Source organism: Muscardinus avellanarius, assembly GCF_963383645.1.
Source record: "Muscardinus avellanarius genome assembly, chromosome: 11".
Taxonomy (NCBI): domain Eukaryota; kingdom Metazoa; phylum Chordata; class Mammalia; order Rodentia; family Gliridae; genus Muscardinus; species Muscardinus avellanarius.
Genome location: NC_137797.1, coordinates 86,797,439 through 86,811,761, shown reverse-complemented (window position 1 = coordinate 86,811,761; position 14,323 = coordinate 86,797,439). Strand labels below are relative to the sequence as shown.

At 40.4% G+C, this 14,323-nt stretch overlaps 1 protein-coding gene across 1 annotated transcript in view; it reads right to left on the bottom strand.

Annotated features, from left to right (window-relative positions):
* Positions 1 to 14,323, bottom strand: part of IPO8 (importin 8) — a gene marked incomplete at its 3' end in the record, with an annotated part of 70,770 nt that overhangs the window by 44,406 nt on the left and 12,041 nt on the right. Inside the window, exons 3-5 of the mRNA XM_080704934.1 lie at positions 9,032 to 9,188; positions 3,310 to 3,468; positions 1,576 to 1,732 (exon numbers count right to left, since the gene is read on the bottom strand). Coding sequence (XP_080561060.1) covers positions 1,576 to 1,732; positions 3,310 to 3,468; positions 9,032 to 9,188 — 473 coding nt within the window. The remainder of the gene's footprint in view (positions 1 to 1,575; positions 1,733 to 3,309; positions 3,469 to 9,031; positions 9,189 to 14,323) is intronic.

Here is a 14,323-nt window from a genome sequence, read left to right as displayed (position 1 = left end):
TCTTACTGAGAATGTTTTTACCAGTACCTATGTGTTGGTCCAATCCCCTCTAGTATGTTTCAAAGTTTCTGGTCTAACTTCTAAGGAAAGTCTTTGGTCTACCTTGAGTTGACTTTTCTGCAGGTTGAGAAATTTAGATTTAATTCCATTTTTTTACATATGGAAAACCAGTTTTCCCAGCACTATTTGTTGAAAAGTGTCTTTTCTCCAGCGTATGCTTTTGGCACCTTGACCAAAATCAACTGAATAAGTCAGGTGTGATAGTGCATACCTATAATTACAGTACTTAAGAGGCTGAGACAGGATGATTGCAGGTTCCAGGCCAACCTCAGCAACATAGCAAGATCCCATTTCAAACTAAAATAATCAAAGGGCTGGGAATTTCACAGAGAGGTAAAAGTCCTTTAAGTTCAATTCCAAGTATCAAAAAAAGCAACTGTTTATAAATATGAGGCTTCGTTTCTGAGGCTTCTATTCTGTTCTATTGGACTATGTGTCTGGTTTTGTGCCAATACTGTGCTGTTTTTATTACTATCACTTTGTAGTGTGTTTGGTTGAGGGTTTTGTTTTGTTTTTGCAGCACTGGAGATGGAACCCAGGGGCATTCTACCTCCAGCCCTATTTTTTATTCTTTATTTTGAAACAGGGTCTCACTGAGTTGCAAAAGGCCTCACTAAGTAGCTAAGTCTGTTTGTGAACCCGGATCCTCCAATCTCAGCCTCAAAGATGCTGGATTACAAGCGTGCACCACCACACCCAGCTTTTCTTCAACATTTTTGTCAAGAAAAGGTGCTGGATTCTGTCAAATGCTTTTTCTGCATCTATTGGAATGATCACATGATTTTTGTCCTTAGCTCTATTACTGGGGTGGATTACATTTGTTGATTTGCGTATGTTGAACCTGCCTTACATTCCTGGAATGAAGCCTACTTATTCATGGTGTACTATTTTCTTGATGTAGTTCTGAATGTGAATGTAGTACTTGGGATTGAACCCAGGGATGTTCTACTTCTGAGCTACACCCCAAACCTTTTTATAATTTTTGGTTTGAAAGAGGGTCTCACTAGATTGCTGATCAAACCTGCAGTCCTCCTGTCTCAGCCTCCCAAGTACTTGGACTATAGGCCTGAGACACCATGCTCAGCTAAAAGAAAGCATTTTAAACCAAGGAATATGAGTCACCAATTCTCCTTTGTTACCTTTAGGGTGAGCTGAAGACAGAGAAACTACCATGTAGATGATTTCTCAATAAAATAGAAACTCTCTCCCCCTTTTTCCTCTTCTCTTATAATCCTAACTATGCTTTGGACAGTTATGTCTAGTAGACGTTTTAGAATACGTAATACCTTGGTGCTTGTTTACCCAGGCCTTCAGACAGTGGAGTGACGGCACAGATACTGAGCCTCACCTCTCTCACCCACACAACTGTGGGCAGCTAATATCTGTGAGCCTGTTTCTCATGTGGAATTTTTAAGGAAACATATGTGAGAATATATAATAATTTTAATAATAGCCAACAGTTTTTAAGCACTTTCATGATAGGCCCCATACTGGTCTTCTGCAATAGACACCTACCTGAACAAGTGCATAAAAGATTTTCAGCATCTGCTTCTGCAGTAATACCGAATAATGAGAGGAATCAGGAAGGAGCTGCATGATCTGTTGCTGAATGCGCGGCAAAAATATATGCATTGCTGCTATAAGAGGTTCTCTTTCTTCCGCTTTCTTATATCTACATAACAAAGACATGAAGAAAGAAGAACAGTTTCTCCCCTCTTCCCCAGTGAATGGAAAATATTTTTAACTATATAAAAATGCAAAACAGAATGCAGAGCATTGCCTTACACTTGTCTGGATTGGTAGAATAAACTTTAAGGAAGTACATGTCCTAGCTGGGCATGGTGGTGGACGACTGTAATCCCAGTACTTGGGAAGCTGAGACAGGAGGATCACAGGTTTGAGGACAGCCTCGACAACACAGTGAGACTATCAATAACCTAGAGAGACCCTGTTTCCAAACAAAAATGTAGAAAGGGCTGGGGATGTAGCTCAGAGATTCAATCTCCAGTGCCACATTAAAAAAAGAAAAAAGTATAGCACACACCTGTAATCCCAGTACCTGAGAGGCTAAGACAGAATCTCAAGTTCAAGATCAGCCTCAGCAACTAAGACCTTGTCTAAAAAAAATAAATAAATAAAAGGAAAAAATAAAAAAGGCTGAGGATGTAGCTCACTGGTAGAATGGTAGAATGCTACTGGGTTCAATCCCCAGTGCTGCAAAACAAAACAAAACAAAGTACATTTTCTAGGCAGAATACCTAAATCTCTCAAAAAAAAAAAAAAAAGTTAGACTAGTTTAAAAGAATCTATAGCTATTTTGCAGGTCTCTCACATAATTTTTTCTAGTATTTAAATTGATTTTCGGCAACCAAATACAAATTGATAGTTTAAAAACTATTGCTAGTTTAAAAAGATATTCATATTACACAGCAAATAATGTGGGGAAATATTTTTCTTATATTACTCTAAATTGAGAAGTTCAAATAGTTTCCAAATTCAGCTGCTTTTACTTGAATCACTATAAATCTGAAATATCTATAAAAATTCTACAAATAAGAATCTGAAATAACCAGTTTAAGAGGGAAAACTACGGGATTTTGTATGCAAAAGCAGATTATCTTTTCAGAAACCAGGAAATATCATTAAGTGTGATACTAGTCCCACCTCCAAAATAACTTTTATAGAAAAGAATTTCACTGCCAGGCGTGGTGGCGCACGCTTGTAAGCCCCGCGCTTGGGAGGCGGAGACAGGAGGATCGCGCAGGTTCGAAGCCAGCCGTGCTGACGTAAGAGACCCTGTTTCAAAAAATATAAAATAGGTCTGGGAGCGTAGCCCGGAGGTAGAAGGGCTTCCAGGAACCCCAGTACCACCAAAAAAAAAAAAAAAAAAAAAAAAAAAGAAAAGAATTTCACTAGCAAAGAAACTTTAATACTGTCTATCTTGAATCCAGAAAGGTATCTGATTTATTTAACAATATGCTTACTAAAAAGACAAATGTAAGGTACCCTTATATTAGAGTTTCCAAGGAAAGCTGTTAAAAAATGGTTCTCTGTACATTTATCTCTGCCTTAGAAATTAGCAATGTATGTTAGAAAATTAAAGTTTCTTTAAATAACTGCAGTAAATAAACCTGTTTAACTATATTTAATCCAACATTTTCCAAATCAATCTGATTCTACAGAACACCCCCTACAGACCCTTCCATGCAGCACAAAGCTGCTCTCTTCAGCCCAAAGAAATCAACTTACTCATAAGTCTTCACCAGTTGATACAGACATAGTAAACTGCCAAGCCAACTTCCACTGTTCTGTGACTGCAAGTAATAGTCAATCTTGTCGACCACAGCAGGCCAGTGACCAGGAAAGTCGTGTTTAATGATGACACGAAGACACATTGTTAACTGGACTCTATAAGGTGCAGGGAAAAGGTCAAAATCTCAGTAGATATAATGCGCTGAAAACCTCTGATATTTTATATGAAAATATTCTAACTCCTATTTGCCTATGTAAGATAGTCACAGTCATGCATTTCTTCACAATGTGGATAATGTTCTGAGAATTGCATCATTATGCAATTTCATAGCTATACAAGCAATACTGAGTGAACTTCCATTAAATAAGATGGTCACATAACTAGTTGATATGACCTTATAAACCACCATTGTCTACATGTTTGACTGAAACTATTGTTATAACCATATGACTGTATGTATGGGGGGTGAAAAGAAAACTAGTCCTAAAGAAAACCTTCTCAATTAGTTGAAAATAAACTGAACAGCGAATATCCTAAAACTGTATAAAATCTTTCAAAGTGTCTTATCCTAAAGATAGTTTTTTTTTTTTTTTCTGTACTAAAGATGGAACCCAGGAGCATTTTATCTGCAAGCTACACCCCCAGCCCTATTTTTTTATTCTTTATTTTGAAACAGGGTCTCACAGAGTTGCAAAGGGCCTCACTGAGTAGCTGAGGCTGTCCATGAACCCAAATCCTCCTGTCTCAGCCTCCCAAATGCTGGGATTACAATCATGCACCACCATGCCTGGCTCTACAGATAGCTGTTTTGTGTGTATGTAATGGGGGTGGAACCCAGGGGCTCTTCTACCTCCGGGCTATCCTCCCAGACCTATTTTATACTTTATTTGGAAACAAGGTTTTACTAAATAGCTGAGGCTGGCTTTGAACCTGTGCGATCATCCTGTCTCAGCTTCCCAAACTCTGAGATTAAAAGCATGAGCCACAATGCCCGGCTTAATAATAGCTTTTTTAAAAATGAATTTATAGCCGGGCGTGGTGGTGCACGCTTGTAATCCCCGCACTTGGGAGGCGGAGACAGGAGGATCGTGCAGGTTCGAAGCCAGCCACGCTGGCTTAAGAGACCCTGTTTCCAAATAAAAATATATTATAAAAAAAAAAATAGGTCTGGGAGTGTAGCCCGGAGGAAGAAGGGCTTCCAGGAACCCCAGTACCACCAAAAAAAAAAAAAAAAAGAATTTATAGCTGGGGTTGGTGGCCTTAGAAAGGAGGATTGTGGTTCATGGACAGCCTCAGCTACTTAGGTCCTTTGCAACTGAGTGAGACCCTGTTTCAAAATAAAGAATAAAAAATAGGGCTGGGGCTGTAGCTCAGAGGTACAATACCCCTATGTTCCATCCCCAGTACTGAAAAAAAAATGAACTTATAAATTTATTTAAAAGTTTTCAAAACAAAGCTAGACATGGTATGGCACATCTATAATCCTGGGATTTATAACCTGAGAGGTTGAGACAGGATGATCACAAGTTCAAAGTCAGCCTGGGAAACTTAGTGAGACTCTATCAAAAATAAAAAGCATAAAGGGCTTGGGAAGTAGCTCAGTGGTAGAGCAAGCACCCTGGTTCCAATATCCAATACTACACATACAAAAAAAAAAAAAATCAAATTCAAAACATTGAATCTACAGGTAGGCATGGTGGTACATGCTTGTAATCCTAGTACTTTGGAGGCTGAGATGGGAGAATTGTGCAGGTAGCTTCAGCTACTTAGTGAGGCTCTCAGAAACTTAATGAGACCCTGTTTTCAATTAAAATATAAAATAGGTTGGGAGTGTAACCCAGAGTTTGCCCCTGTATTACATCCCCAGTACCACAAAAAGAATAAAAAGTGAATCCACCCTAGCTCTATGCAGTGTCACAGCTTGTTATATTTTATATTTTGACCGCTATACTCTAAGGGGGGGGGGGGAGGCAAAACAGTTCATCATTTCAAATGCACAGACCTAGTTCACAGATGGTAAGAGTAAAACAGAGGCCTACATAACTGTGGGAAGCTCCTCTGTGGACCAAACTTTTAACTACTCCCCAACCCATCCTCCCATCAGTACCCCGACAGCAGCATGTGTAGCACCTGTTAACAGCTTAAAGGGTAAGCATGATGGCCCACACCTGTAACCCCAATACTCGGGAGACAGACAGGCGGGACACAGGTTTGTAGCTGCTTTAGCTACTTGGTGAGGCCTTATTTCAAAACAAAAAAATAAAACAGGGCTGGGGGTAGCTCAGAGATTGCAGAATGCTCCTTGATTCAATCCCTAGAACCACACACACAAAAAAAAAGCAGCTAAGATCTCACTTTTTTAATCTAAGAACTGTATTGTCAAGGCAATTTCTAAAGAGGAATACTAATGAAACAAGTAACAGGATTAAAACAGAAAAAGAAAATACGGCTTTAATAAAACCACAAAGATGAAGGGATAAAAGATGTTATAACATTTAGATCAGTGATCGTTTCAACTATACTTGAAACTTAAAGGGGAAAATTTCTCTTCCACAAACTATCAACATTATTACCAAATATGTCCTTAAATGCTCACTTGCAGATGGCCAGAAAGTTAATCTGTCAAAATTAGAATTCCACAGTATGAAATAAAAAGAAAGTATTAAGTTGAAGAGAGAATAACTCGGATTCACAGAAGCTGGTAAAATTAAACAAAATAATGACTTGTTCTTATGTTACCAAATCTATTTGAAAATTTTCCTTGCAATACTTTTAGACAAAGTTGGAGAAGAGGAAGAAAATAAGTCTTCACGGGTGATCACAGTTGAATGTTAAAGGGTTATAAGGAGCAAAGTTAAAAAATTTTAGAACAAAAACCCATCTCCTCTGTGTCCTCTAAACAACTAGGTCATATTTGTATGCAAAAAAAAACCTGAAGCTTTTCATTTTTTAAAATCTTATCTTCAGCCGGGTGTGGGGGTGCACATTTGTAATCCCAGCACTTGGGAGGCTGAGATAGGAGGATCCAGGTTTGCGGACAGCCTCAGCTACTTAGTGAGGCCCTTTGCAACTCAGTGAGACCCTATTTCAAAAATAAAGAATAAAAAATAAGGCTGGGGCATAGCTCGAAGGTACAATGACCCCCGCCCCGGGTTCCAACCCCAGTTACTTTCCCCTCCAAAAAAAAAAATCTTATCTTCAGGGCTTAGAGTATAGCCTGGCAGCCTGCTGGTGTAGCTTGAGCACCTGACTGGTACAAACAAGGCCCTATGTCCCCTCCCCAGCACCACAAACACAAATAAATAAAAATAAAGATGGTCATGGTGGCACATTCCCGTGAGCCCAGTACTTGGAACACTGAGACAGGAGGATCACAGGTTTAAGTCTAGCCTCAGTAACTTAATGAGACCCTGCTTCAAAATTAAAAATAAAAAGAACTGAGGGTATAGCTCAAAAGTAGAATACCACTGGGTTCAATCCCTAGTACCAAAAAGTACAAATAAAAATAAGCCAGGTGTGGTGGCACACTCTCATAATTCCAGCATTCGGGAGGCTGAGACAGGAGAACCATGGTTCTGGACAGCCTCAGCTACTTAGTGAGGCCCTTTGCAACTCAGTGAAACCCTGTTTCAAAATAAAGAATGAAGGCCGGGCGTGGTGGCGCACTCTTGTAATCCCAGCATTTGGGAGGCTGAGACTGGAGGATCATGGTTCGCGGACAGCCTCAGCTGCTTGGTGAGGCCCTTTGCAACTCAGTGAGACCCTGTTTCAAAATAAGGAATAAAAAAATAGGGCTGGGGGTGTAGCTTGGAGATAAAATGCTCCTGGGTTCCATCCCTAGTACCATGAAAAATATTAATTAATTAAAATAAAGAATAAAAAATAGGGCTGGGGGGTAGCTCAAAGGTAGAATTCCCCCAAGTTCCATCCTGAGTACCACAAATAAATAAATACATACACATATATATATATACATATATATACAAACACACACATATATATAACATATATATACATATACATACATATACATATATATACATATATATGTATATGTTATATATAAGGACTGTTATATATAAGGACTGTTATATATAAGCTCAGAAGTAGAATATCCCTGGGTTCAATCCCCATATAAAAATAAAACCTCTCATCTTCGGTTGACCTCTTGATCTTTTCTTATTCCAACCAACCAGAGGATTACTATGAAAGGCTGTCCTTTGTGTGTGTCTGTACAAAACCATTAGAAGATTCAAGGAGACTGGGGAAATGTGAGCATTCGGGAAGAAATGACTACAGGAATGGCAATGCAGGCGTTATCGGGGTCATGACTGGCAACCAATGAAAATGGCTCTCTTCAATCTGCACGCCTATTCTCTCCTCTTAACTAACAGAGTAACTACACAGAGAGGTCGATGTTTGTCCTTCCTGTTACCGTTCCCCTCACACTTCTTTTCCCACTGCTTAAGTCACAATGTTTAGCAGGCACTCAGAGCTAATGTCATAACAAGAATCTCACCACTAAACAATTCATTCCCCAGGCACAGCTTCATTGGTTTGTCCCTCCATTTTCAAAAGAAAAGCGCTGGCTCATACACTGAAGCAAATTTGTTTTAAGATTGCAAAATTTGGGGCTGGGGAGTAGCTCAGTGGCAGAGAGCAGAGGGTCCTCAGTTGTAGAGCTCAGTATACACAAGGCCCAATGTTCAACCCCTAGTACTACAAACAAAAACTCAGCATAAGACTGCAAAGTCTGGATGACTCTTCAGCTACACTGTTCAATAAAGCAGCCACTGGCTACACACACATACTGTGAATGAACCAAAATGAATCATAATTAAGTAGAATCTGAAATGCAGTCCCTCAGTTACTCTAGCCACGTTTTCAAGTGTTCAAAAGCAACCGATGAGACATAGCTAAATATTGGACAGCCAGGGTAAGAAACTTGTTTTTTTTTTTTTTTTTTGGCGGTACTGGGGATGGACCCAGCGTTAAGAGACATTTTTAGCATTGCAGAAAATTCCTACTGGACAGTACTACTATATGTATATCATCTAATCTATGAATTTGAAAACCCAGTGCAAATCCTTCTAGTTTAAATTTACTCCATCCTGTCTTCTCTGTGCAAAGAGAAACTGTTCATTTTTCAAGAATGACTAAAAATATAGGTAAAGGGTTAAGAAAAGTGGTAGCTTAGAATTCCCAGAATCGTCCCCTTTGTACCAAAGAAAAGAAAATCAGAATAGTATAAAAAAAAATTCAAAAGATGACAAAGAACATAGGTTATTTCTTAACAAGGACTTACACAATCATTTTGGTTAAGTATAATTTCTACCTTACTTTTTTTTTTTTCATTAACCAGGGGCATTCTACCTCTCACCTATACCCCCATCCCTATTTTATTTTTTATTTGAAAACAGAGTCTCACTAAGTTGCTGACGTTCTCACCATACTGCCGAGGCCGGCATCAAACCTGGGATCCTGTCTCTGCCTCTCAAGCACTGGATTACAGGCATGCACCACCAAACCCAGACTTACCTTACCTTTTATGAGGCAACTTATGGCAACTAAATGTTTTCTAAAATATTCTGAGGCAAAGAATGTCCATCTTCATTATTTTCCTTCCTTAAAAATGAACTTAAGACTTAGATTCACGGACTCCCACTCCCAGATTCAAATACTTCGTGCCTCCTGGTATTCACACAGAGCGCTACATACCTCACCAAGTCTGGAGACCGGATGATCCCTTCCACAATGTTGTCTCGTATTTGCTGACGGTCATTTTCATGAATGTTGAATGGAAATACTGCTCCTCCTGGGGGAGGCTCTCGGTCTGGCCAGTACTGTGTCACCATGTTCTTTAGGTAGATGGCAGCTGAGTGTGAGAAAAATGCCCACACAGTATTGAAAGATTGGCTTTAATTCAGCTGTACAGGGCACAGAAGGCTAAACCCTACAGTGCTGAATATGACACCCGGCAGAAATGGAAAGGTTTTAAGGGATAAATAGCCAAGCTCAGAAGCACAAATGGGTAAGAACGTAAAGGTTCCACTGTAGATAATCTAAGCCAAAAACATCTTGCCAAATCAAGCTCCAAAGAAGAAAATACGGGAAAATGATCTCAGAGTCGTGTACATATACTCTTAGACTAAACAAGGGGGTCTAAATGGAGCGGTATGAAACAAACCCTGAGATCATAAAACCACACTTTTCATAACACCTAATGCGAGTTGGCAACAGGTGAAGCCCTTGTTTTTCCTATTTATTTTCTTTCACGGCCTACTCTCCTGCACTAGCATCTTAAAATATTTATGCTTGTTACAGCACTGGTCATTTTTATCTAACCTTTTGATATATTTATTTTTCATAACCAATAGGAAAATAGAATTGGCCCTCAAATATTTTTAGAAAATCTCAGGAAATATTTTAATCTGTTTCTCTCTCTCTCTCTCTCTCTCTCTCCCTCCCTCCCTCCCTCTCCCTCTCCCTCTCCCTCTCCCTCTCTTGGCAGAACTAGAGATTGAACCCAGCGGCATTCTACTTCTGAGCTACACCCCAGGCCCTGTTTTTCATTCTTTATTTTGAAACAGGGTGTGAGTTGCAGAAGGCCTCACTAAGTAGCTGGCTACAGAAACTGTGATCCTCCTGTCTCCGCCTCCCAAGTACTGGGATTACAACCATGCCCAGCTATTTCTATTCAGCTTTTAACAAAAAGCTTTTCTTTTATTTTGGGGGTGGGGGGTACTAGGAATTTAACCCAGAGGCATTCTACCTCTGAGCTCCACCACAAGCCCTTTTCTTATATTTTATTTTGAAACGGGATCTCACTAAATTACTGCGGGTCTCCCTAGGTTGCTAAGGCTGGTCTCAAACCTGTGATCCTCCTGTCTCAGCCTCACAAACACTGGAATTCTAGGCATGTGCCACCACTCTGAGCTCTGCTATAGGATTTTAAGAAGAAATGTGAAGCTTTTCAACTATTCCAGATGAATGCTTATGGTAAATATAAATGTATATTTGTATTATATATAATAATATGTGCATATACATATATACATTTTCATTTATCTTATAGATCATATATCTTCAATCATAAATATATGAAGATGTGATCTTTTTTTTTTTTCTTGGTGGTACTGGGGGTGGAACCAAGGGGCTTTTCTACCTCCAGGCTATACTCCCAGACCTATTATTTTTTATACTTTATTATGGTCTCACTAAGTTGCTGAGAGCCTCACTAAGTAGCTGAGGCTGGCTTTGAACCTGTGCGATCCTCCTGTCTCAGCCTCCCAAGCGCTGGGATCATAAGTGTGCGCCACCATGTCCAGCTGAAGAGATGTGATCTTTAAAGCGCCAAAGCTTTCTTCCTTTGAACTTCTCCTTGCCTTCTTCCCCAATTAACCCTCCCTTCACCCTATATTTAGTATAAAACTAAACTGGCTGGTAAAAATCTAAACTGGATGGTAAAAATCTAAACTGGCTGGTAAAAAATAGAACATACCAACATGTTCTATTAGCTCTTATTTCACGTGTGCGTGCGTGCGTGCGTGTGTTGCTGGAGATTGAAGCTAGGGCCATTCTACCTTGAGCTACACGCTCAGACTGATTTTTTTCCCCAGTACTGAACTCACTGACAGTCTGCTTCCAAGCTACAACCCCAGCCCTATTTTTTATTTTTTATTTTGAAACAGGGTCTAAGTTGCTGAGACCCTCACTAAGTAGCTTAGGCTGACCATGAACCTGCAATTCTCCTGTCTCAGCTTACCAAGTACTAGGATTACAAGGGTGCACCGACATACCCAGCTCTAATTTTAGATTTTTTATTTGAAAACAGGGTCTCGCTAAGTTGCTGAGGGCCTCGCTAAGTTGCTGAGGCTGGACTCAACTCTGCAATTCTCCTGTCTCAGCCTCCCAAGTACTAGGATTACAGGTATGTGCTACCATGCCCAGCTCTTTTGTACTAGTTTTGATTCACCCAAGATCTGAAAGAACTATTCTGCCTAAGATTTCAATTTGTTTGGGTAAAAACAAAAATTATTCAGGGATGAGAGAGAGAGGGAGGGAGGGAGGAAAGGAATGTGAGTGTGTGTGTGTGTGTGTGTGTGTGTGTGTGTGTGTGTGTGTGTAAATGTGCATGTGTGCATTTCTGTTTGTTTAAGGGGTTTTTTCTTACTAGTTTTTAATTTAGACCTGACTCAATTCTAAGTAAATTATTTTATCCCAGTATAATCCTATGTTCAGTTAGAGTCTGGATCCGGAGGGTCCCACAAGCTCTGTGTTGAAGACTTGGCCTCCAGGCAGTCCATCCAGAGGTCAGGAGCACCCTGAGAGCACCGACCTCCTCCATGGATCAATCCTGTGAATGGCTACTGGGAGGAGGTAGACACTCTAGGCAGGAAGGTGTGGCTAGAGCCTGGGTCACTGGGTGTGGCCTGGGGCTCCCTCTGCTGAGCCCAGCAGCCCTTGCCCTTCCCTCACACCTTCTCTGCCTGCCTCAGGCCCAGAGCAACAGAGCTGTAGTAAGCCTTAGTAAACCTGCCTCCTCCAAGTTGTTTCTGTCAGGCATTTTGGTCATAGCAATGAAAGCTAACTAATACATACTCCTTTTTGTATTTGGCCAAAGTGGACATTCAAAAAAAATGTGTAGCCAGGCGAGGTGGTGCACGCTTATAATCCCAGTGCTTGGGAGGATGAGACAGGAGGATTGCATAGGTTCAAAGCCAGCCTCAGCTACTCAGGGAGGCTCTCAGCAACTAGTGAGCCTGTTTCCAAATAAAGTATAAAATAGGTCTGGGAGGTAGAAAGCTCCTAGGTCCCATCCCCAGTCTGAAAGGATGGATGGATGGATGGATGGATGGATGGATGGATGGATGGAAGGAAGGAAGGAAGGATGGGGGAGGGAGAGAGGAAGAAAAGGTGTAGGCAGTTCAGAATACATGAGTGAATGAGCTAGGCTACGGACAGTACTAATCTCAGGGCTAAGTGTAATGAATGGACTCACTGGGTGGTACCAGAGCGGGTGGGGTGTGGCTGGAGAAGGCCCCTGAATGCTCCCTGAATGTCCTGAATGCTCCCTTGCTTCTGGCCTCCCCATGTGAGCTTTGAGCTCCCTCTCTCCACTCCCCACCGCCATGCCCTGAGTGAGATCCGCCGTCCCTGGCCTCACATGGACCGAACCGAAAATCTCCAAGGAAACTGTGCGTAAAAATTTTTCTTCCTTCCTCTAAGTCGTATGGTCAAGTCTTTTAGATTATAGCAGTGAGAATGCTGACTAAGATAGATATGGGCCAACCTATTAATAGCTCAAATTGATTTCATTAATCTTTGTAAAAAGAAAAATCAACCACACTATACACTAAATTATTTCAATTTCTATAATGTACCAGTGTTGGGAACGGCCTAGGAAGATTTGGGAAAGCTCTGATTATTAATATATTTCAAAAGAAGATGATTGATATTTGAAAAATAGTTGTATCAAAATGGCGGCAGACATGGGTGAGGGGCAGATCTGTGCGAGGACTTGATCTCTTCTAAAACAGTTTTTCCGATGTAAATTAACCTAGCTCAAAATAATTACCAAGTCAATAGAGGAGAGCTAGGACTTCTGCTTTCCATAGAGATCTAGAGAGGATCTAGGAAGGATAGGGCAGGGTTTGATCTTGCCCTTCAGGAAAGGAGCTGCCTTGCCACACCTGGTTGGGGGAGGTACCTTTCAGGGTTGCGTGAACGAGATGGAGGTCATGGGTATAAAAAAGGCCGAGTCCACGTGTGATCCCTTTGGTGTACTCATTCGAGTCATCCCCTCATGCCATTTTGGCATGGGGCTGTATTTCTACTTTCTGTATTTCCATCTTTTAATAAACTTCTTTAAATCCTCAGCAAGAGTTCGGGCTAATGTGTATTTATACTTAGCTCAGAACAAGAATCCACGGTTTTTCTCTGTTTTCCTGTTTGTGTGATTGTGGTGGGGGAATTACTTCTCCCCTCACACACCAAACCCATTTCAACCGCAACATATAACACTAATTTTTTTTTTTTTTTTTTTTTTTTGCAGTACCAGGGATGGAACCCAGGGGCATTCTACCTCCAAGCTACACCCTCAGCCCTGTTTTTTATTTTGAAACAGGGTCTCACTGACTTGCACAAGGCCTAAGTAGCTGAGGCTGTCCACGAAGCACGATCCTCCTATGTCAGCCTCCCAAGTACTAGGATTACAAGTGTGCACCACCACACCCGGCTTACAGCACTAATCTTGAAAATGAAGAAAACCAATCTTCAGACAGTAAAGAGAAAGGCATGATAAATTCATGAACTTATTTATAATTAAATGCTATTAATTTTTTTTTTTTTTTGCAGTACTAGGGAAAGAACCCAGGGGCATTCTACCTCTGAGCCCTATTTTTTATTCTTTATTTTTGAAACAGGTTCTCATTGAGTTGCAGAGGGCCTCACTAAGTACCTGAGGTTGGCCTCAAACTGTGATCCTCCTGTCTCAGCCTCCCAAATGCTAGGATTACAAGTGCGCACCACCACGCCCAGCTAAATGCTACTAATTTTATAACCAAAAATGGTTTTATTATGGGGCATCATTTGTACAAGGTTAAATAAATGTATACTTTAGTTAAAATAAAATTGAACTCAAGGCAAGAGTATAAAAATAGAATATTAGATGGGATGGTGGTAATATCACTTGGGAGGCTGAGACAGGAGGATTGCAGGTTCAAGGACAGCCTCAGCAAGTAGTGAGACTTTCATCAACCTAGTGAGACCATTTCAAAATAAAAATAAAATTGGGCTGGCTCAGAGGTAGAATGCCTCCGGTTCAATCCCCAGTACTACAAAAATTAATTAATTAAAAATAGAATATTAATTTCTCTTATAGCCAAGGATTACTAAAGATAATGAAGGAAAACTGCCAAAGGTAACTGTAAGCATATTAATAATCTAAAAACGTCCCTTTAGTCATTTATGTATACAACACTAATATCATCTTAACACAATGCATAAGGG